Source organism: Peromyscus leucopus, chromosome 7 (assembly GCF_004664715.2).
Source record: "Peromyscus leucopus breed LL Stock chromosome 7, UCI_PerLeu_2.1, whole genome shotgun sequence".
Lineage (NCBI taxonomy): Eukaryota > Metazoa > Chordata > Mammalia > Rodentia > Cricetidae > Peromyscus > Peromyscus leucopus.
The window spans coordinates 91792024-91814746 of record NC_051069.1 but is presented as its reverse complement, the minus strand read 5'-3'; the positions used below and the strand labels follow the sequence as shown (position 1 = coordinate 91814746).

Sequence of the window (22723 nt, the reverse complement as noted above, 5' to 3'; positions counted from 1 at the left end):
GGGGGGGGGGGGGGAGGATGCAGGAGGTGGGCAGGCAGGCCAGATGGCGCCCTCTAGTGTTACAGGTCTCCTTTAGGAAACAGGTGGTAAGAGTTTAGCTGTTACTGAGCAGAGCTAAGTCATTAAGGGCCTGTGTAGTCGTTAAGGGCCTGTGCAGGTGCTGCTAATTAGGAAGTCAAAATGTCCCGTGACCCAAGGTCTTGGCTTATTTGTGCAAGATGAACATCAAAAGGAGTGCTTCAAATAAGAATGGCCCAAGAGCTCAACATTCTCACTGACAGTGATTTTCAGCAGATTTTAACAGTCTTCCCAGTGTCCAGGGAGAGTTGGGGTCCTGCTCCTGGTTCATTTCTACCCTATCTCCTCCCCTTTCCAGTCCACTTTCCTGTAAGGTACAGCTCATTCTCTCCCCCCTGCCTCCCGCCACGTATTAGTAATAAGTAGTTGGCTGGACACATAGAGACTAGTCATCAGCTCTACCCACTTCCCACTCTGACATAAGTCACTGCCACCTGCCAACTCTCGAACCACCTTCTTTGTTCTTAAGTAAGCATGTTTCCTGCACTTCTTGCAGGATGTCTATCCTCCCTTCCTTTCTTTCTTTCTTCCTTCCTTCCTTCCTTCCTTCCTTCCTTCCTTTCTTTCCGGTTTTTCGAGACAGGGCTTCTCTGTGTGACAACTCTAGCTTTCCTGAAATTTGCTTTGTGGACCAGGCTGGTCTTGAACTCACAGCCATCCACCTGTTTCTGCCTCCTGAGTGCTGGGACTAAAGGTGTGTGCCACCACACCCGATATCCTCCCTTTCATGGGATGGTTTTCCCTCTCTGATATGGCTGTGCTCTTTGATTCCTATCTCTCTCTGTTCACTCGTGGTCTGAACTGTGACCTTATTCAACTAGTCTGGATATCTTAAGACTTCTTCTTGACCCAATGTTCCCCGTTCTTTTCAGATTCCCTTCTAGCAATGGGAATGACCTCGGGGCATCCATAGTCATAGTCATGACCCAAGTCTCCAGCATTCTCCTTCTATGCCTCCTTCCACCTGTGGATCTGTTGTATAGAGTCTTACAGCAAACAGAAACCCAACATATCAAAGACTGGGGCTGGGGGTGTGGTTCAGTGATAGCTTACTTGCTCCAAGTTTGATCCCCAGTGTTACAAGCTAAACAAAACAACAAGCAAACAAACAAAACCTGAGGGAATCATCCTATTCTTCTATGCTGTGATAAAACACTGTGACCAAGGCAACTTATAAGAGCAAGCATTAAATTTGGCTTATGGTTTCAGAGGGTGAGGGTCCATGTTGGCAGAGCAAAGGCATGATTAGAGAAACATCTGAGAACTCACATCTATATCTACAATCATGAGGCAGAGAAAGAGAGAAAGAACACAGTGGTAATAGCGCAAGTCTTTTGAAATCTCAAAGCCTGCCCCCAGTGACACACCTTCTCCAACAAGTCAACACTTTCTAATCTTTTCCAAACAGTTCCACCAACTAGGGACCAAGTATTCAAACATATGAGCCTATGGGGGCCACTCTCATTCAGACCACTGAGGGGAGAGAGAGAGAGAGAGAGAGAGAGAGAGAGAGAGAGAGAGAGAGAGAGAGAGAGAGATCATTTGGGGGGTAGAGAGATAACTTGGTGATTATGAGCATGCTGTGGAACAATCTTTGTACACTGTAAATATGTATTCACTCTTGTTGGTTAATAAAGAGCTGACTGGCCTGTTAGCTGGGCAGGAAAGCCAGACTAGGAGGATGCTGGGAAAAAGAAGGCCAGAGTCTCAGAAGTCACCAGCCAGATGCAGAGGATGTAAGATATGTACAAAATGAGGTAACAAGCCATGAAACATAGTAGAACTTAGATAAGGAATATGGGTCAATTTAAGTTTTAAGAGCTAGTTAGTAACAAGTCTAAGCTATTGGCCTAACATTCAAATTAATTTTAAGTTTCTATGTGGTTATTTGGGAACTGGCCGGCGGTCCTGATGAAAAACTCCACCTACACAACTCCTCCAACAAGGCCACACCTACTAATCCTTCACAAACAGTTTCACCAACTGGGGACCAAGCATTCAAATATATAAGCCTATGGGGCTATTCTCAATCAAACCACCACACAGCCTAACCTATATAGTAAATTCCACACTCACCAACCTCTGTTCCACCAATCTCCACCAAGTATGAGATCTTATATCATCCCCACTTTAAAAAAAATCATTGTTTAAACATTATCAGATGAAAATTTGTTGGGGTTAGATGGTAGAAAGGTGTGTTTGTGTATGCCTGTGTGTGTGTGTGTGTGTGTGTGTGTGTGTGTGTGTGTGTGTGTGTGTGTTGAAACAGGTTCTCAGGTTGGGGATTTAGCTCAGTGGTAGAGCGCTTGCCTAGCAAGCGCAAGGCCCTGGGTTCAATCCTCAGCTCCAAAAAACAAACAAACAAACAAACAAACAAACAAACAAACAAACAAACAAGTTCTCATGTTATCCAGGCCAGCCTCAAACTTGCTATGCAGCTAATGATGACCTTGAACTGCTGAGTTTTCTGCCTCCACCTCCCAAGAGCTAGGATTACAGGTGCTCACCACACCTGGCTCAGTTGTTCTTTTAGTTTCTTAGGAAACCTTCACGCTATGTCATGTAGTGGCTATGCCATGCTGTTCCCACCAACAGTGTCTCAGGTTCCCCTTTCTCCATACTCTCACCACTGTTTGATATGTTCTGACTTTTTAATAGTAGCTATCTTCATGAGTGTAAGGTAGTAAGTAGCTCATAGTGGTTTTGATTTTCATTTCTCTAATGGCTAGAGATGTTCAGCACATTTCATATTCCTGTTGATAACTTGCCACATGTGGAAAATGTCTCTTCAAGTCATTTTAACATATTTTTATTTATTTATTTATTTATTTATTTATTTATTTATTTATTTATTTTTGTGTGTGTGTGTATAGTTAGGACCATAAAAAGAAAAGAAACAGAATGTGTCATGATTACTGATAGTCCTGGTACTTTACCTGATAATAACAATTTATAACCTATTTAAACCTATATAAACTATTTAAAGCTTATATCCTCAACACTTCTCTTGGACCTGAAGCCCTTTATCAAATGAATCCTACCACATTATGGCAAGCATATAGAAGCTTATGGTTAAGCTATAGATTTATGGTTAACCATAGCTATATGGTTAAGCATATAGAAGCCTAACTGCCTGCAATTAAACCCCAGCTTGGCCTCTGGCTATGTACTCATGGGGAATTATACAAACCCTTCCTCGATTTTCCCTCTGTAGAGGTTGGAATGATGAGTCATTGTGAGAACCAACCAAATGAATTCATTAAAAGTACTTCGAATGCTTCCTGACACCAGAAAGTGCTCATTACTGTTAGACAGAAGCCCCGTTCTTGTTATCATTGTTTCCTGCTTATCATAGTCTTCCACACTTACACTTCCCCACACTTCCGGAGCCCCTGAGCTCACACAGAGCCTTAGCGTAAGGGCTGTTGTGCTACAAAAGATTCTATTGATAACTGCCAGATGTGCTTGTCTTATTTCTATGTCACTGACTCATGAACTCCCAAAGAAGCCCAGTTGATTCCTGCCTCCAAATGAAAAACATGTACATATTTGGGGCACTTTATATCTCTTCTTTCCACCACCTGCTTGACAGTGGCCTTCAGATTTCTCAGAAACACCTGAAACACGACATAGTCAGTTTTTATTCTAGCTTCCTTTATTCATTGGGTCCACTCTTCCTTATTGAAGTCCTTAATTCACCAAAGGACACATTCTTCTTTCCAGTCACCCAACACTAATGTTCTAGGGAAAAGGCTTGATTATTTTCCTGTACTTAAGTCATTATCTTCATCTATATATTTTTATAGTCATTACAACCTGTATCTTTTAACTTCTAAATATCCCTGAAATTTGTGTCCTCCATTCCACACTTTTATCCTATGTTAGACTCTGGATATCTTTTGCCTAAATACAACAAGAGACTCCCATTGGTTGCCCAGCCTCAGTTCTCTGTAGATCTGTCAATTATCCATGTCTGTTGTTGTTTGTTTTTGCTCTTTTTGCGTGGCTGTCACTCAGCTCCCAAATAAGTCACACATGGAGGCTTATTCTTAATTATAAATGCCAGGCCTTAGTTTGGCTTGTTTCTAGCCAGCTTTCCTTAATTTATCCTGTCAACCTTTTGCTTCTGGGCTTTTTCCCATTCTTTTCTGTAAATCTTACTCTTACTCTGTGGCTTGCTGTGTAGCTGGGTGGCTGGCCCCTGGAGTCCTCCTCCTTCTCTGGCTACTTCTTTTTTCCTCCCAGATTTCTCCTCCTATTTGTTCTCTCTGCCTCCTAGCCCTACCTGTCTTTTCTCCTGCCTTGCTATTGACTGTTCAGTTCTTTATTAGACCATCAGGTGTTTTAGACAGGCACAATAACACAGCTTCACAGAGTTAAACAAATGCAACATAAGCAAAAGTAACACACCTTAAAATAATATTCTATAACACGTCACCTTCAACTTGTTACATTCTGAATAAACTCAAGATTCTTCAGCATAGCACACCAAACCACTCCAGGTCTGAGTCCCACAGACCCGTGCAGCTGGTTTTCTGCCACGTTTGCTTAAATGAGTGTTGTAATCAGTTTTTACACAGTTTGTAACCAGTGACTCAGCATCTGGTGATGACAAGGCCAATGAGTGGCCCGAATTGTGCTTATTTCACCTGTGGTGCATCCAACTCCTACTGGGAACCTTCCAAATGCAAACCTTAGCCTATTTGTTTCATTTCCTACCCAATCAAAATTGTTTCTGCCTAGCCACTCACTGCTAGCCACACTGTGAGAAAAGGAGAGTCCTATTTCCTCCCTTCCTGGTGCCTCAGAACTGGGGTTTGTGTGGCAATGTGGAATTGTAAAGAAGCTGTTTAGTCTTTAAGGAACATTGACTTCTCATGTCATCACCCAGTCAAACCTATACTGTAAATCACACACATGCTTAATGACAGAGACTGCAAACAGAGCCCTCTAGGCTTGGCCACTCCTGACCCGTAGAGGTGTTTTTAAATTCGAGCACACATTTTTTTTTTTTAATGTTTTCGATTACCTGCTGAAATCTTAAGTAGAAGATTTCCCATGAAAATCTTTTATAAATTAAGTTCTCTTGAGAAACTGGGCGAACTCGTCTACCCCAGGCCTCAAATGGCCGACCTGTGACATCTCTTGCCACACTATACTCTGGTAAAACGTTTCACAAGTCTCATCCCGTGTAAAGGCAGAGTAGAAATCCTCAAATGAAATTTTGCAAGCCACTAACTTCGCTTAAATTCATCGTTCTTTCAAAAATCAAAAAGAAATGGGCGTAGAGGGGTGGATTTGACTAAAACACATATTTGTGTATGAAATTCTCCAAAGATAAAATTTAAAATGTAAGGGCGTGGGGGGGGAACGCACAAATAAGACAAGAGTTGATAAATACATATCCCAAAGCATGAAGTTGTATCCGTAGACCAGTTAATCGGTTTGTAGAAACTAAAAAACTCCAACTCCCATCAGGCACTTGGAGCTCCTCACGGCCGGCAGGCGGGAAGACACTCCCCCCCCCGCCCCCCACCTACGAACTACTACTCCCGTGATGCTCCGCGCCCTATCGCAGCCCGGAGTCTAGGGCCACGTTGCTTAGGCGGACCGGGAAGACAACTCACCTTCCTCATGGCTTCCGCGGATACCCGGCGTGTGGGGGACGGCGCCGGGGGCGCCTTCCAGCCTTACCTCGATTCCTTGCGGCAGGAGCTGCAGCAGAGGGATCCGACGCTGCTCTCCGCGGCGGTGGCGCTGCTCGCGGTCCTGCTGACGCTGGGTGAGGTGGCGGGCGGTCGCGCCGAAGGCGGGGTGGCGGAGTTGGGGCTCGGCGCTGCAGCAGGCCTGGGAGGCGGGCGGCGAGGCTCCCCTCTTCTGCCATCCGCCCTCCAGAACCCAGCAGCGTCGAACGGGGACTCCGAAGTGACCTGGTTCTGAGGACAGGAGTGCCGGAGGCTCCCCCGTGTGCTTGAGCGCCGAGTGCGTCCGCCTCCATCGCTCACACCAACTTTGAGCTGCTTGTATCTGTGAGCTGGGCTCTGGGCTACTGGGGTGCTAAGAGTAGAGTCGAGATCCTCAAATCAATTTAGCAAGCCATTAATTTTTTTTCTTCAAAATTCATCGTTCTGTAGGTACTTGAAGTCTCCACAGTTGGGATGAGGGACATAGGTGTGGAAAAGCTGACAGTCGATGTGGCTGGCACTCAGAGGGTTCCTAACTATTACAACGACTCTCATGGGTTATAACAATGAATGCGTTGTTTTGTCGTAAATGCCTGTTAATGCCCTTGAAAATGAAGGCTGTTTTTCTCTTACCTGCAGTTTTCTGGAAGTTCATCTGGAGCAGAAAGAGCAGTCAGAGGGCTGTTCTCTTCGTTGGGCTTTGTGACTCTGGGAAAACGTTGCTGTTTGTCAGGGTAATGCTTTGATTTCCACCTCTGTTAAACGTAATAGAAATTGTCATGACGTTTCAGTATTCCTGTCCTCTTGTGGCTTATTTGGTACAGGAAACTAAGCAAGTTTGGAACAAGTTTTAAAAAATATTTTATGTATTTTAAGGTCTTTTCTTTTTTTAATTATATGTATGCTTGTGGGTATGTGCACATGCGTGCCTGTGCTTGTGGAGGCCAGATGTGTATATTCATTCGGTGGAGTGAGCTGCCTGATGTGGATGCTAGGAATTGAACTCAGGCCCCTTACAAGAGCAGTATGTGTTCTTAACCAACTTAGCTGACCCTCCTCCAGCCCTGGGAGTTAATTTTTTTCTTACATGGGAATACAAAAAGACTCTAGGAAAACCTGTAACCACCCCTCCACACATGCACACATTTAGCCCTTACTATAAGGTCTTATGTAAATATATTTCTGTGGGTGAAGATGCCAGAAGAGTTATTGTTGGGTAATTAACCCTTTTGAGAGCTTACCAGAGACTTTTCGTTGTTGTTTCAGATTTTGGATGTTTTGAATTTTGGAATATTTGCATACACTTTTTTTTTTTTTAAATCACTTTAGCATCCTTAATCTGCTCTAAAATGCAAAACAATATATTTTACTCATTTGTAAACTGTGTTGTGAGTTCTGTATAGCTCAGTGGTTCTCACCAAACACTCTGTGCAGCAGCATTGGGATTGCAGCTGGGCCAAGACTGGGCAAAGGCATTTGCATCCCAGGCTGCTGATTCCTCAGTAAGTTCACTGTCGCTGAATGTGACATGTACGTTGGCTGATAGGTTTTTTAGTATAAAGCATGAGAGGGAAATGTTGAAGCTGGATGCTGGACTTGACTTGTCAGTGGCATGGGCAACTTCTTTGCTGAGGCAGGTGATATGGTTAAGAATATATGATCAGGGGCTGGGGAGGTGACCCAGTCCATAGTGCTTGCCTGGTAAAGTGAGGGCCTGAGTTTGGATCTCTGGAACCCACCTAAAAGCCAGGCCCAGAGGTGCCCGTCAGTCATCCCAGTAGACACACAGTGGATCCCTGGAATTCCTTGCTGCTGGCCAGCCTTGCTGGTTGGTGAACTCCAGGTTCAGTGAGAGACCACAGCCTCAAGGTGGAGAGGAACGACTCCCAATGTCAGCCTCCAGAGTACACATACACATGTTAAAGGATGCATGTCAGTTTCTTGGGCTAACCAGAATATAATGGCTATAGGCATTTGCTTTTAAGTTTAGCCTGCTTTATTAATCTTCTTTATCACTTTCTTAAATCTAAGCAATCAATGAAAGAATAAAGGAAGCCCAATAACCTTTGTTGGGACATGAAATAGTCGCAGCATGGCCAGTTCTGAGCAACTCAGCATTATCAAAGACATGACAAAAATGATCCTCCTTTGGTAGTTTAAGCTGATGAGGCTTCCTTTTACTAATACTTAGCTTTATATAGCCAGTATTTTTTTTTTTAACTGAGCATGTTTTACTATGGAGAATTTCCACTCTGCCTTTGGAGGGTACAAATTATATTTAGTCCTTTGTGTGTGTGTTCATGTGTGTGAGTGCTGGTATGTACATACGTGCGTGCCCTGTCACATCCATGGAGGTCAGAGGATGACAGGTGTTGGTTTTCTCTCATTGCTGTGCCAGGTTAGCAGGTCTGAATTTCTGGAAATTCTCCTGACACCTCCTCCCACCAGAGTACTAGAGCTATGAATGTGCGCATCACTAGATCTGCTTTTATATGGGTTCAGAAGATCTGAACTCAGATTGGCAGGCTTGCACATCTCCTCAGGCCTTGAATTGGTTTTGGTAGTTTAAATGTTTACAGGTCAGTGAATTTGAACCCTTGCTGTAGTTTGAAGAAAATAGTATTTAGCCAAGGGTGTCACCCATTGTTAGAGTTGCTTTTGAAGCATGTCTGAGGCTTTGGGTTAGATCACCAGCACTGCAAAAAAGAGGAATAAAGCCCATAATTAATTATATATTTTTCTACAGGTTAAAAATAAATCAGTACGATCCTTTTCAGCTATTTCAAGTAGCATTCATTCATTTGACCTTATGCTTGAGAGAATTAAAATGTTATTCTTTAAATTGGGTTTGGTGTTATTGTAGTGTGCTTACCCAGGTCTTGTCCATCTTGTTTTTTTACAGTTGCTAACTGGCCACTACAGAGACACACAGACTTCCATTACTGACAGTTCTGCTGCATACAAAGTCAACAATAACAGGGTAAGGTATCTGGAATGTTTTAGAATCTGATACTCTTCTTACTGTGAATTCTAGAAAATACTCTGACCAGAAGCAAATTGGGGTGGAAAGGGTTTAATCTGGTTTACACTCCCAGGTCATAATCCATTATTAAGGGAAATCAAGGCAGGAACCTGAAAGCAGGAGCCATGTAGAAATTCTGCTTTCTGGCCCACTCTTTAGTTTACTTAGCTTGATTTCTTCATAGCCCTGAACCAGCTGCCTCAAAATGAAACCTCCCACATCGGGCTGGGCCCTCTTATATCAAGTAGCAATCAAGAAAATGACCCCACTGACATGCCCACAGGCCAATCTGATGGGACTTCTTCTGTTGAGGTTTCTCCTCTCAGATGACTGTAAGCTGCGTCAAGTTGACAAAGCTAACTAGCACCCTGGCATGTCAAGGAAGGACCTTCCTGAGTGGAGTAGTCCGAGGATGTAGGTATCATTTGTAGCCTACTTTTATGAAAAACATAGTCTTCCTAGCCGATCTGCCCTTGCCAATCTTTACTATGAGTTTCAGTGGGCATTGGGTCTTTTTCTGTTACAAGAGGCAATACATAGGCTAATCATTTGCTTAAAAGTAGTTTTCCCTTTCTGTCTCTGCTACCCAGACTTCTTTAGAAGCTGTCTCATAATTAGATTTTTAGTCAGAACATTGTTAATATTTAGTGTCATTACAATCTTTTGCTTTTATGAGCATTGTTGTGATGGATATATATTGTACATTTCAAAAATACCCCCAAAGAATGAGAAGAATGGCTTGTTGCATGCCTGTGTAGCTGCAGGGTGCAGATGGTAACTGCCAAGCTGATTACAAGGCTAACAGCTGTGGTGAGGGAGGGCTGAGGGCTCAGTGGCCGATTAGGGATGGAAGGATAGGTGATGGATGAATTAGAGTTCTGAGTTTGGAGACCCTGTTCTTCCCCTTTTTGGTGCCTTAAGAATTAAGCACTGTCAGAAAATAAAAGGATCAACCATTTGACAACTTTTTTTTTCTACAATGGTACTTCTCTGATCCAGAACTTTATTATTATTATTATTATTATTGTTATTGTTATTATTATTATTAAGACAAGGTCTCATTGTAAGCATTGCAGCTTGGATGAAAAGGTCTCCTGGCAGTTAGGAGCCAGGAATACCACAAGGTCACTGTAAGCGTAGCAGCTTACAGCCCTCCTCCAGGGAAAGGTTCCCAATGCAAGTGTAACAACTCTGCTCCAGCAAGGGGAGGGTTTTCCCAGCGAGGTTGTCACAGCTCTGCTCTGGAGAGGTGTTACAGCTCTGCTTAGGTCCCCCCGAGTGTTAACAACTCTGCCCTGCTGGGGAAAACTTCCCCAGCAAAAGTGCTAACAGTTCTGCTCCAGTCTGCTCTGGCTCTCTCCAGCGAAAATGTCACCCTACACAACAAACCTCACTTGAGATTTATTGGGAAGGAAGAATCCAGGAGGGTGGCTGCCTCTAGGTGAGAAGCAGCAGCAAACAGAACAGGGTACAGAGCATATATGGTTTCTTGGGGGGCAGTGGGGAGGTGGTGTTCCAGGGTGGCTTGGTATTGGTGGATTTTTGTGGCTTGATTCTGGGCCTCAACAGTTAAGAGCACTTGTTGTTCTTCCAGGGTACTGGGAGTTTAGTTTTTAGTACCCACATCCCATAGTTCACAGCTGCCTGTAATTTCAGCTCAAGGAAATGTAACACCCCTTTCTGGTCCTCACTGTCACCCACATATACATGTACATACTACTTATACATACATACACATAAATAAAAATAAATTAATCTGAAATAATACTTTATGTTGGGTTAAATGATTTTAAATACTTTATTAAAGTTGATAGGCAACGTTCCCTTAGGCATATGAGCCTGCACTGTGCTTTGTTGAACATAAAGAACACTCATCCCTTCTTCCTGTCTCTTGTCCTGCTCCCTGGTGTCTGCTCCAGTCTAAGCAGTAATGTACTCAGTGATGTCTTCTGGATCACTAACACCGTGTGGTTCAGTGCTAGTGCTGCTTCAGAAACAGCTAGACCCCAGTGTGCTCTCCGGGCTCTTACCAGCACATAAAGCAGCAAAGCTATTAGACATGTTTGTCAGTGAAGGTCTGGGCAGGCTACCCAAAAGGGCATAGTGAATCCAGAGGGTTCAGTGGTCTATATGTGGTACTGACTTCCTCCTGCAGACACCCTGGTCATTATTGGTTGAGGATAAGGTCAGTGTGAGAAATGATGGATGGTTCTGATACATGTACCAGACCACACCTGATACTCTTGTCATTTCTGTCTACAATAACATATGTTCCAAGGATGAGGTCCTAGCATGGTGACTAGCACCTCCTAGGGTGTATAGTGAGTTTCCTCAGTAGGGGACCAGGAATTGGAACAAGATACTGACAGCGTTGGAACAAATAAATGGTGTATCTATTATACAATATCTAAAACTCAGAAGTCAAAATTATGGATATCTCATTAAGATTGAGAATCTCATTAATTGTAATGTGTACTATAAATTGTATGTTTTTAACTACATTATTTGTGTATATAGGTTTGCTTATATTCATATTGGTGTATTTCCTAAGCCTTGGGTAGACCATGCTTATTAATCCTTCAGACAGTAAGGTGTCTCTATTCTCTTAAGAACATTTATTAAGCCAGGGGTGTGTGTGTGTGTGGGGGGGGGGTGTTGCACATCTTTAATCCGAGCATTCGGGAGCAGGGGACAGGCAGATCTCTGAGTTTGAGGCCAGCCTAACTCTACAGAGTGAGTTCCAGGAGCTACATAGTAAAACCCTATCTCAAAAAACCAACCAACAAACAAAAATCAAACAAACAAACTAGAATGTATTAACATGTGGGGTCGTGTGCACGCTTTAATCCAGCATCAGAGCAAGTAGGGATCTCTGATCAAGCCACTTAAATAGTTCAAAACAAACACACAGAAAAGTCAAAAAAAAAAAAAAAAAAAACCCAAAAAAAAAAGAATGTATTAACATTGTAATTTTATACATCTTACATAATTTTATATTGCATTGTTCCCTCATAATTCATGTCATGTCAGGAACTATGCTTACTGTTTCATTGCCAGAGCTTTGGCCATTGTTTTGTTTATTTATGTATGTATATATGTATGATTGTATGTATGTATGTATGTATGGGACAGTAATGTGGGGAGTGCAGGTATGTGTGCAGGGATCAAGCTTGGGTATGTGGTTCTTGAGGATACCATACACATTGGTTTTTGAGACATTGTCTTTCACTGTCCTGGAACTTACAAAGTAGGCTAGGCTGGCTGATCAGAGAGCTTCAAGGATCTGCTTGTCTCTGCTTCTCCAGTGCTGGGTGAAGTACCACCACACTGGGCCTTTTTATTTTTTATTTATTTTTTTATGTAGGCTTTTAAACTAAAACTCAGATCTTTTTTACTAACTGACCTCTCTTCCCCAGCCCCCTCCCCCCTTTTTTTCTGTGCCTCATGCATCCTAGGCAAGCACTGTGTTCTTCATCAGTGTTTACTGTTAGGAAGTGCTCCACAGACATCACTATCTGCTTGATTCATTAGTGCAGCACCAGTGTGCTGCCCATGTTCTGATGGTGATATTATCCTGTGAACCTGGAACTGGACCAAATGCTGACTTGATCTCACTCTTGCTGTCCTCAGGGCAATAGCCTGACTTTGATTGACCTCCCTGGACATGAGAGCTTGAGGCTTCAGTTCTTAGATCGCTTTAAGTCTTCAGCCAGGTAAGTTAGGGAGGAAGTGACATGGGTTTGTTCAAGTCTATTCTGTGTTGTTGGCATCCACTCATGCTGCATCCTCTGTTAAGTTTCTGATGCCAAAAAACAAAACAAAAGAAGATGCTGACACCATGGTGCTCTGGGGTGGAAAGGTCATACACCTGTAGTAGGCCATTGGGGTACTAGGATCATGAAGCTGGGGGATGGCTTAAGGAGAGTTTCTCAGGGAGTGTTGCTCAGGGAGTGTTACTCCCGTTAACATGATTAAATTTCGTGGTAACTCTGAAGATACTGTTTAAAAAATAATGTTTTATTTTTAGCTATATGGATGTGAGGTGGTATATGTGTACCTGTGTGCAGGTACATGCCTAGGCCAGAGGAGGATGTTGAATATCCTGGACCTGGGGTTACAAGTGGTTGTGAACTTTCAAAGGTAGGTGCTGGGAACTGAACTCAGTTCCTCTGCAAGAGCTGAACACACACTGAACTGTTGAACCATGTCTCTGGCCCTTACCTCTGAAGATATGTTTAAAGATATGTTGGAGCTATTAGAATCTGGAAAAGGAATTTTGTTTGATTGGTTTTTGATTTTTTTGAGACAGGGTTTCTCTGTGTAGCCCTGCTATCCAGGAACTCGTTTTGTAGACCAGGCTGGCCTTTTGTAGATCTGCCTGCCTCTGCCTTCCTGAGTGCTGGGATTAAAGGCATGTACCACCACCAGGCTGGAAAAGGAATTTTTTTTTTTGGCTAGTACAGTTTATTGGTTTGCATTACATTTACAGGACTGTGCAACTATTGCAATCAATTAATTGCAAAATATTTTCATTATCCCCAAAGAAACCATATGCTCATTAGCAGTTACTTCTGAGGTTTTTTTTTTTGTGTTTTTTTTTTTTTTTTTTGGAAAAGGAATTTTTAAGGCTAGGATGGATCCTAGAAAATGCTAAGCTCAAAACATTACTCCTTTTGGTTTTCTTTTGTTTTGATAAGGTGGCAGTATCTCTCGAGCTCAGGTAGCCCAGGCTGGCCCTGAACTGTAAGCTCTTTTTGCCCCAGCCTTCCAGGTATTGTATGTATGTAAACTAAGTATCTTTTCCTTCCTGCCTGCCTGCTTGCTTGGTTTTGGCTTTGTGAGAGTCTCATGTAGTTCAGGATGACCTTGAACTTCTAATTATCCTAAGTGCTGGGATTACAGATGTGTGCCACCACATCTAGCAAGTCTCCCCCCCCCCTTTTTCTTTCTTTCTTTGCCATCAAGAAGAAATTCCCTTATTTTTTTTTTTTTTTTTTTTTTTTTTTTTTTTTTTTTTTTGTTTTTTGAGACAGGGTTTCTCTGTGTACCTTTGGAGCCTGTCCTGGATCTCGCTTTGTAGACCAGGCTGGCCTCAAAGTCACAGAGATCTGCCTGCCTCTGCCTCCTGAGTGCTGGAATTAAAGGTGTGCGCCACCACCACCTGGTTTCTTGTAGATTCTTAAGCATGTTTTGCACATAGTGCAGTGGCATGCTAGCTGGATATCTTTGGGCATAACTGCTAATTGTTTGCATGGATGCTGTGGAATAATCCTCTTGTACACTGTACAGATTTGTCACTTGAATTGGTTTAATAAAACGCTGATTGGCCAATAGCCAGGCAGGAAGTATGGGGGGGGGGCACCAAACTAAGGATGATGGGAAGGAGAAGGGCTGAGTCAGGAGGTGCCAGCCAGACACGGAGCAGGAGATGAATGTGCCATGCTAATAAATAAGGTACTGCTATGTGGCAGAGTGTAAATAAGGAATATGTGTTAACTTAAATATAAAAGCTAGTTAGTAACAAGCCTGAGCTATTGGCCAAGCATTTATAATTTATATTCGGCCTCTGAGTCAGTTATTTGGGACTGGGCAGTTGGGACAGAAAAACTCCGATTACACATGGATAGCGCACAACTGGTGTCTTCAAAAAGGCCAGCCAGAGAGGCCTGGCTTGGCTCCTGTAAAGCACTAGTAGTTGTACTCCCAAAGTGCTGGTCTGTCTTGAAGTCCCAGGCAATTTCTACACCAGCTGCTGACTGGGAGTCTGAGGCTCAGAGTTGAGTAGAGTGTCACAGTACCAGGCTTGGGATGATGAGGTTTCCTCACCCCTACAGGAGTGGCATGCTCTTACAAGCAGCCTTGTAAGTTGTTTGCTGGGTATTTTTCCACTGGTGGGTTTGGAGCCGTCCACTTTATAGGAACCATGGTATGGAAACTGTCCTTACCTCCATTGTATAAAAAGCTAGAGGCAGCATGGCGGCCCAGTAAGTCTGTTCTTGAATTACATTAAAATAGTGCCTCAAGAACTATTTTTAGTGTAAGTCGTCCTGTCAATTGATTCTTGAATTCTTTCCTAAAATTTGTACGCTCTAGTTTAAATGCTTTCTTCATGTTTGCTATCTAATACTGATTAAAAACTAAAGAGGTGAATTTGTATGATCCATTTCAGTGACGTGAAGGCATATTTTAATGCTGAATCTGGAAAGCATCTTGGAGATATGTTGTGATAGTTTAATTGGCAGTATTGTGCCTGAGGTATTCATGGTTCTGACTGATGGTGTCCTGGCTTCCTTTTTGTTGAGCATTCTAGACTTAGACTTTGTCATTCCTTCCTGCCACAGAAAGATGGTGACGAGCAGTTTGTCATCGACAAGAATGTGATTTTTATTCCTCAGACAACTGAGACATATCTAGAACTGCTAAATTTGGCCATAATTGGGTGTTCTTTTCCCTCTGGTTGAGCACTGTGACACACACTGCGGAGGAGACTGAGGCAGGGGGATGGCAAGTTTGAGGCCTGCCTATACAATTTAGTGAAACTATCTCAAAACCAGTTTTTTTTCTATTGTTAATTTACAGTTTGTAGTATAGTTATACTGTTATCCAAGTGTCTTAAATCAATAGAGTATGTAGCATATAAAGATAAAACTAAGTTCACAGAAACTTCAGTCATAATACAAGGGAGTTGAAAATACTTTTACTATGGTATGTGACTTTTTCTTTTTCTCAGATTTTTTAAAAAAATTTATGTGCATGTGCCTATGTATATGTTTGTGCATCATGTATGTACAGGTGCCTGAAGGGCCAGAACATGGTGCTGGATCCCCTAGACGGGAGTTAGAAACAGTTGTAAGCTGCCTGATGTGGGTGCCGGGAACCTAACCTTCCTGCTCTTATCTGCTGAGCCCTCTCTTGGGCTCCACGGGACATTTTAAAACATTCTACCTTCTACTTACGATTCTTTCCCCATCTGCTGACTTAAAAGTATATTATTTTTACTCGATAGATTCCTGCCCCATTTTAAACAGTAAACTGCAGTATCCAATCAGTACTCCTTTCCTTTTGGTGAACTGTAAGCGCCTGTGTTTTGATCTTCCCCAGACCTTCTGTTATTTGGGGATGCCCCTCTGTAACGGCCAGGGATTGATTGCTACTTCTCTTATATCCAATAGTTACTTAAGTGGACCTGCTGGCTGTGATTTCTTTGCTCGTTGCCAAATTCTGCTCCTTCCTTTCAAGTTCTGTTTTTCTCAGTGTCATTTCCCTATGGGACATCTGCCTTTGGTTTCGTGGTGTTTGGAATTCAAGTGTACCACCCTGCGTTAAAGGACATTATCATCTGTTCAAGTGCAGTGGCTAACGGGCCCTGGGCAACTGGACCAACCGCTGCACAAAGCCTCCCATTCAACAGCAGTCTAATGGAGGCTACAGCTGGAAAATAATTCCGAAAGAAATGGAAACACCTGGCTTCCATGCCTCATAGCTACAGGGCGAGAGTGGACACTGCTGGAATAAGTAAGAGCTTAGCATAGGGCTGGAGAGATGGCTTAGAGGTTAAGAACACCGACCGCTCTTCCAGAGGTCCTGAGTTCAATTCCCAGCACCCACATGATGGCTCACAACCATCTGTAATGAGATTTGGCTCCCTCCTCTGTATACATAATAAATAAATCTTTAAAAAAAAAAAAAAACAGAGAAAAAAGATTAGCATAAAAATTGGGCCAGATTCATCAAACCCTGTGATGCCAACAGATGGCACTGTCTGCGCTTACTTGTCTCAGCCTGGGACTCTGCTGACGTTATTTGATCCTTCTCTGCCATCTCTTTGCTAGTTTATCTAACAAGGCCTTTTCCCTTGAGTGTTGTGTGAGCCCCTCAGATTGTGTTGCGTTTGCTGTGATCTTTCAGCTAAGTCATCTCTGCTTCAGTTTCTACTGAGTTGCTAATTACATATACTATTTTTATAATGTAGTCTTTTAAATATACCCTTTAAAAGTCCACCTGTTTCTTTTTGTTTCTTGTTATCCTCTACAATAATTTTAAACATATTTTATTATTATGGCCTTGTTTTTTTGAAGGCGGGCTCTCACTCAGTTCAGACTGGCCTTGCACTCATTATTTAGCCAAAGCTGACCTTGAGTTTCTGATCTCCTGCCTCTACCTCCTTGGTGCTAGGATTACAGGCATGGGATTGGCCTGGCTTTAGGCTGGCTGGGATGGGATCTAAGGCTTTGTGCTTACTGTGCGAGCATTCTACCAGCCGAGCTGCATCTCCGTGAGTCCAGTTTGGGGCTTCTGGGTATCCCCTCTTGTAATTGCGTATTTTCATCTGTTTTGATCCAGAACCCCTCCTTCAAGGGAATGGGTGTCACTGATGAGGCTGACAGTCTTTGTTGTTTTAGGAGGAAAGGGTAGACTCCAGACAGAGTTACTTCCATCTGTTGGTGTCATGGAGCTTTGATGAATCTGGCCCAGTTTTTCTGTAATCTTCTGCGTAGGGCTCTCACTCCAGGGGGAACTTTGTCAACTGCTGCACGATAGCTGTGAGGCATTGGAGACGACGAGGTGTTCGGTTCCTTTGGAAATGTTTTCTAACCACAGCCTCCATTAGACCGCCTTTGAACTGGAGGCTTTGTGCAGGGGTTTGGTGTGGCTGCCCGGGGCCTGTTAGCCATAGCACGTCTCTCTCCATCTGGGCCTCCAAGCCCCTGACCCTAGGACCTGTTGTCTTTAGTTCCCATGCATTACCCCTGATGGCTTTGTTTCTGGTTTGGGATGATTGTTACTGTTGTTGCCTGAGGTTAGGCCCCACGTGCTGGTACTTCTCCTTGACTTACCCTCTCAGGAGTTGTCGCTCTTCCACTTAGGCACCCGTAGTCTTTGTAGGCCAGGAAAACTTTCCAGGTCAGTGTGTCTGTCATCTCTGACCTGGCTTTCCCTGACTCACCCCTCCGAATTTCTCCTTTATTTATTTGTATTGTCAGCATACTCCTCTAGCCACAGTCTGTGCCTAGTTTGTGTGTCTGTTTGGTCAGTTCAGCTTCCCATCATCCTTTAGTCTTCCACTGGGTCCTGTTCAGATGTCTTCCTCTTTGTTTTTACTCCGTGGTGGGCTGTCGGATGATTTCCCGGTTCTTGAGAGCAGATGTCATTTCTTGTATTTCCAGTGTCCTTTTAGTTTCTTTTTTTTTTTTTTTTTTTTTTTTTTTTTTTCGAGACAGGGTTTCTCTGTGTAGCTTTGTGCCTTTCCTGGGACTCACTTGGTAGCCCAGGCTGGCCTCGAACTCACAGAGATTCGCCTGCCTCTGCCTCCCGAGTGCTGGGATTAAAGGCGTGTGCCACCACCTCCCAGCCCTTTTAGTTTCTTAACAGCTTTATTATATTATAGTGATGATGATGATGTCGATGTCAAGGTGTGTGTGCGCTACTTGTGTGTTTGTATGACGGGGCTGAGTCTAGAGTGATCAGAGATCCTGTTTACTGTGTGTGCTCATGTGCCTCTTCCCTTCACTGTCCCCGCAGGGCTGTGGTGTTCGTGGTGGATAGTGCCACGTTCCAGCGGGAGGTGAAAGATGTGGCCGAGTTTCTGTATCAGGTCCTCATCGACAGCATGGGTCTGAAGAACACACCCTCCTTCTTAATAGCCTGCAATAAGCAAGGTGCTTCCTGGCGATGGCAGTGGGTTGGTGTGGGATTGCTGTTAGCTCATTTACCTGCAGTTGTTAATATTGAGTGTGGGGGGCGGGGTGTTCAGAAACTAAGGGATTCAATCTTAATCTATTTCTGTTACTTTCCCAGTCTTTTTACCAGGCTGTCCTAAGGGCTGGCAGCCATGGGGCTGTGTTGTTATACCCTTTATACAGTGTTTTTTATTTTAAAGATTAGAAATTATTTTACTTCACTAAATGTTAGTTTGTGAGGCTGCATACTGTCTGTTCTGGAGAGATTGTTGGGGTCTCTCCTCCAAACACGCTTTACCACTGAGTAGTTCCACCAGAGGAAATTGCAGCCCCTTCTCTGGGTACTCACACTCAGATCAGCCAGGCTTCAATTCTGAGACCAGTTCAAGTAACGCAGGATAGGTAGTCTTTCAGAGCTCTTCCACGTCTTCTTAAGAGCCTGAAGCATTTTTCAGAAGTGATTTTTTTAAATCCTAATACCTGCTGTGGGTGTTATTTAAAAAAAAAAATTTATGTGTATGAGTGTTTTGCCTGTATGTATGTCTGAACAATGTACATACCTAGTGCCTGAGGAAATTAGAAGAGGGCTTTGGATCTGCTGGGACTGGAGTAACAAACAGTTGTGAGCTGCTATGTGGGTCCTGGGAATCGAACCTGGACCTCGGGAAGAGCAGTCAGTGCTCTTATCGCTGAGCCATCTCTCCAGCCCCAGCTCTCACCTCTTTCTCTATTTTGTGTAAGGAGGGCAGTCAGGACTGATTTGGCTTGGGCTTTGTGCCCTCCCGGGCTGGTTTCTAACCTAGTGTACTTCCTGCTCACCACAGCATCTTAGTATTAGCTGGCTGTGTGCGGGAGCTAAGGTAGTGTGTGCTGAAAGTTCTTATCAACTGTCAGTCACAGTGCTGGTAAGCTTGCTTTCTTTAGATTGACTGGACAAGTGAAGTATTCAAAGGCTTGTATGGTGTGGAAAACTTAATTAGTTTCAAGGTCATTATATCACTAAAACAATGTTTTATTGCATTTAATGCTTTAAAGCATTTTTTCAAAAAACCACAAATACAGCATTTACTTTGACAGAGAAAGAAATAGCAATAAAGCATGATTTAACAAAGGGATGGGAGATGAACTTCCTGGTATAAATAGGGATTTTCTATCTGTGCTAGAAGTTCAGGGAAAAGACACATTCTGGTTTAAACTACAACAATGCTCTTATTTTTTCCCAGATATCGCAATGGCAAAATCAGCAAAGTTAATTCAGCAGCAGCTTGAAAAGGAACTGTAAGTGTGCGTGTATTCCTGGTAAAATGTCCTGACACTTAAGCTTTCAAGGGTTGAAGTCTGTCACCTTTGGTTGTATATGGTTATCAAAACTATAATCAGGATTAGTATGGAATATGTGTGTTAAATAATTTATGAAAGAATTAATGGAATTATAAAAACTACTGAGATGTTTATAGCTATTTTAAAATTTCATGACTTACTGAAACCATTAGTTCATTTTGTTTTAATCACTGTTACTCTTTATAGTTGGAAGGTTTTAAAGACTTAAAACACCACATTTAGAATAATTTTATTTCAGTCAATGAAGGTATTTGTTCACACAGCAAGGCATGTAAAACAGTGTTCAAAGGTACAAATAATATGTACAAAATAGTAACATTAAATAAAAACTGAGGGTTGGGGAAAAGGGAAGTAAAAAAATGAAAAGCCATTGGAAGCTGGGTGTGGTCCTGCACAGCTGTAGTCCCAGGACTAGGGAAGCAGGGAGACTAAGAATCCCAGCCTGCCTGGCCTGTATAGTGAAAGCCTGTCCCAGAAAATAAAATTTAAATTATAGCCATTGGAAATTATTGTTGACAGAACAAGAACACTTAGGAAGAATATAAAAATCTACATTACTGTTTTCTAGTTTCTTATGTTGATTTCAAGCTATTGGCAATATTATTTATCTTTTAGTGTTGAAAAACTTGTAAGTTGAGTGAGATAAACAGTGAGCGTTACGGAATCTAGCAAGCTTCTGTGCTGTGCTGATTTCTAAGAACTAAAAACCTTGTTCACAGAAGAAAAGACCAACACAGTAAAACCAGTTACATTTTCTTATTGTTTTTGTAAAAGGAACAGTTTTTTGGGGTTTTTTTTTTTGAGACAGGGTCTTACTGTGTAGCCCTTGCTATCTTAGAACTCACTGTGTAGACCAGGCTGTCCTCAAACACGGAGATCAGCCTGCCTCTGCCTCCCTAGTGATGGGATTAAAGGCATGGGCCCAGCTTGCCATTTTAGTCGGATCTAGTATTTATAAAAATTAATCCCTGGGTTGGGGATTTAGCTCTTTAGCTCGGTGGTAGAGCGCTTGCCTAGCAAGCACAAGGCCCTGAGTTCAATCCTCAGTTAAAAAAAAAAAGAATCCCTGACAGAAAGTCAGTAAGCATGCAGCCTGTTTGCTCTCTAATAGGACCAGTAGCTCGCAGGAAAATGACTTATTTGGGTCGGTTTTCCTCCTTACAAATGAACAGGATAGATGGGACTTTGAAGTTTGTGGATGTATGAACTTTCTATCCAAGAAGACTCACAGTAAAAAGCTCCCTATCTCCCTCTGCTGAAGTTTCCAAAACTTGAGTTTTTATAATACAGCATACATTTAAAACTGTATTTTCTATGCTGTTATTCAGGAGATCTTAGAAGTGGTCCCAGGATTAAAGAGCTGGTGTGACCTGGGTCTCTTAACCCATTGGCTCTGGCAAACAGACAGGTTGGATCCATCTCACCTGTGTGTTTGAAACAGTGGTTCATGGATAAAAAGGATTAAGTCAGCATGTTAGTAGTGACCTTCAGCCTATCAGTCTTCAATGGGAACTAACGGATTGCCTCCGACTTGTCCCTTGCTCCACAGCAACACCTTACGAGTCACCCGGTCTGCTGCTCCCAGCACACTGGACAGTTCCAGCCCTGCACCTGCTCAGCTGGGAAAGAAAGGCAAAGAATTTGAATTCTCCCAGTTGCCCCTCAAAGTGGAGTTCCTGGAGTGCAGTGCCAAGGGTGGACGAGGGGATGCCGGCACTGCTGACATCCAGGACTTGGAGAAGTGGCTGGCCAAGATCGCCTGAGGAGCAGCCCTGGCTGCAAACCGTCATCTGTGACTGACTGGCAGTTGGGAAGGGCTGTGCTGGGGTGGAGCCGATAAAGAGGGGCAAGGCATGGGTCTGCAGCACTCCGTGTTCTAGGAACAGTTCTACCAGCTTGAGAGTACATGTCCCTCCCTTTCAGCTCCTTTCTCAGCTAGTCCTTCTTATTTAATTCTCCTGTTCTCCCTTCGGAAGGTGTAGCACTGCTTTAGTGTGTGACATAGCAGAGAGACCTTACCACGAGAATAGGTTGATCTGGAAAGTTCTTGTCCCCTGCCTCTCTGCTTCGGTCTCTTTTCCTGGAACCAGACCTGCCTGTTTGTGGAACCAGTTAATTTCCAGTTGCCCCTGATATTCTGGCATAATTCATTGTCTGTTCTTAGTGACGTCTCAGGTGTAAAGGTAGTTACAATGAAGACAGGCTCAGAACCACAGGGCACAGTTGACAGTGTGTTCCTCATGGGCTCAGTGACTTATCTCCATTCCAGTTTGGGTTCAAAAGCCTGCTGGGAACCTCTAGAGTCGCCCTCACATGATGGATGTAAGAGCCACCTCCCCAGACACTCATGGCTTAGTGTGTTCTAGAGGAACTGGGGAGAGCCGGGAGACCGCACGCTGCAGCCTCGGGGTGGTGAGGCCCCACCCCCACCCCGGGCTGTCCCCCACCCCGGGCTGTCTGCCGGTGCTACTTGGTCAGCTCCTGTTGTGTCTGCCACCTCAGCTCAGAAGCCGTGGAACAACACAGACAGAGAAGTCCACTGTGTAGATTTCTAAGTGTGTATTCATTCATGCTTTAAAGAAATTTGCCTTTTCAAAGTAATGCTGTCTTAAAATTTGTGTTTTTATTGCTTTTACAAACGACTGGTATCTTGATAAATAACTGTCTATCTGAAAGCACTAAGTCGAATGATACGTGAGAACAGAAGCTGAACTAAAGCTGAATCTAAAGGTCAACTTTAGATTTACCTGAGCCTACAGACTGCTGCGTGTATACAGACAGACTCTTCATCTCCTCTCGAACTCGGAGACAGGCCTCACTAAAGAGACTCCATGAGTGGAGGTGCAGTGCTCTGGGAGCATGCACAGAGCATCTGCGCTGGCCTTGGGACCAGTGAGAGTCACAGGATAAACACACGG

The 22723-nt window shown here is 43.4% G+C and overlaps 1 protein-coding gene across 1 annotated transcript; it reads left to right on the top strand.

Moving 5' to 3' along the window:
- Positions 1-5637: 5637 nt before the first annotated feature.
- Srprb (SRP receptor subunit beta) lies at positions 5638-22406 on the top strand. Its single transcript, XM_028869923.2, has 7 exons — positions 5638-5860; positions 6402-6496; positions 8665-8742; positions 12415-12497; positions 18307-18443; positions 19688-19742; positions 21355-22406. The coding sequence occupies exons 1-7, from the start codon at positions 5713-5715 to the stop codon at positions 21566-21568; spliced, it is 810 nt and encodes a 269-aa protein (XP_028725756.1). The 5' UTR covers positions 5638-5712; the 3' UTR covers positions 21569-22406.
- Positions 22407-22723: the final 317 nt, after the last annotated feature.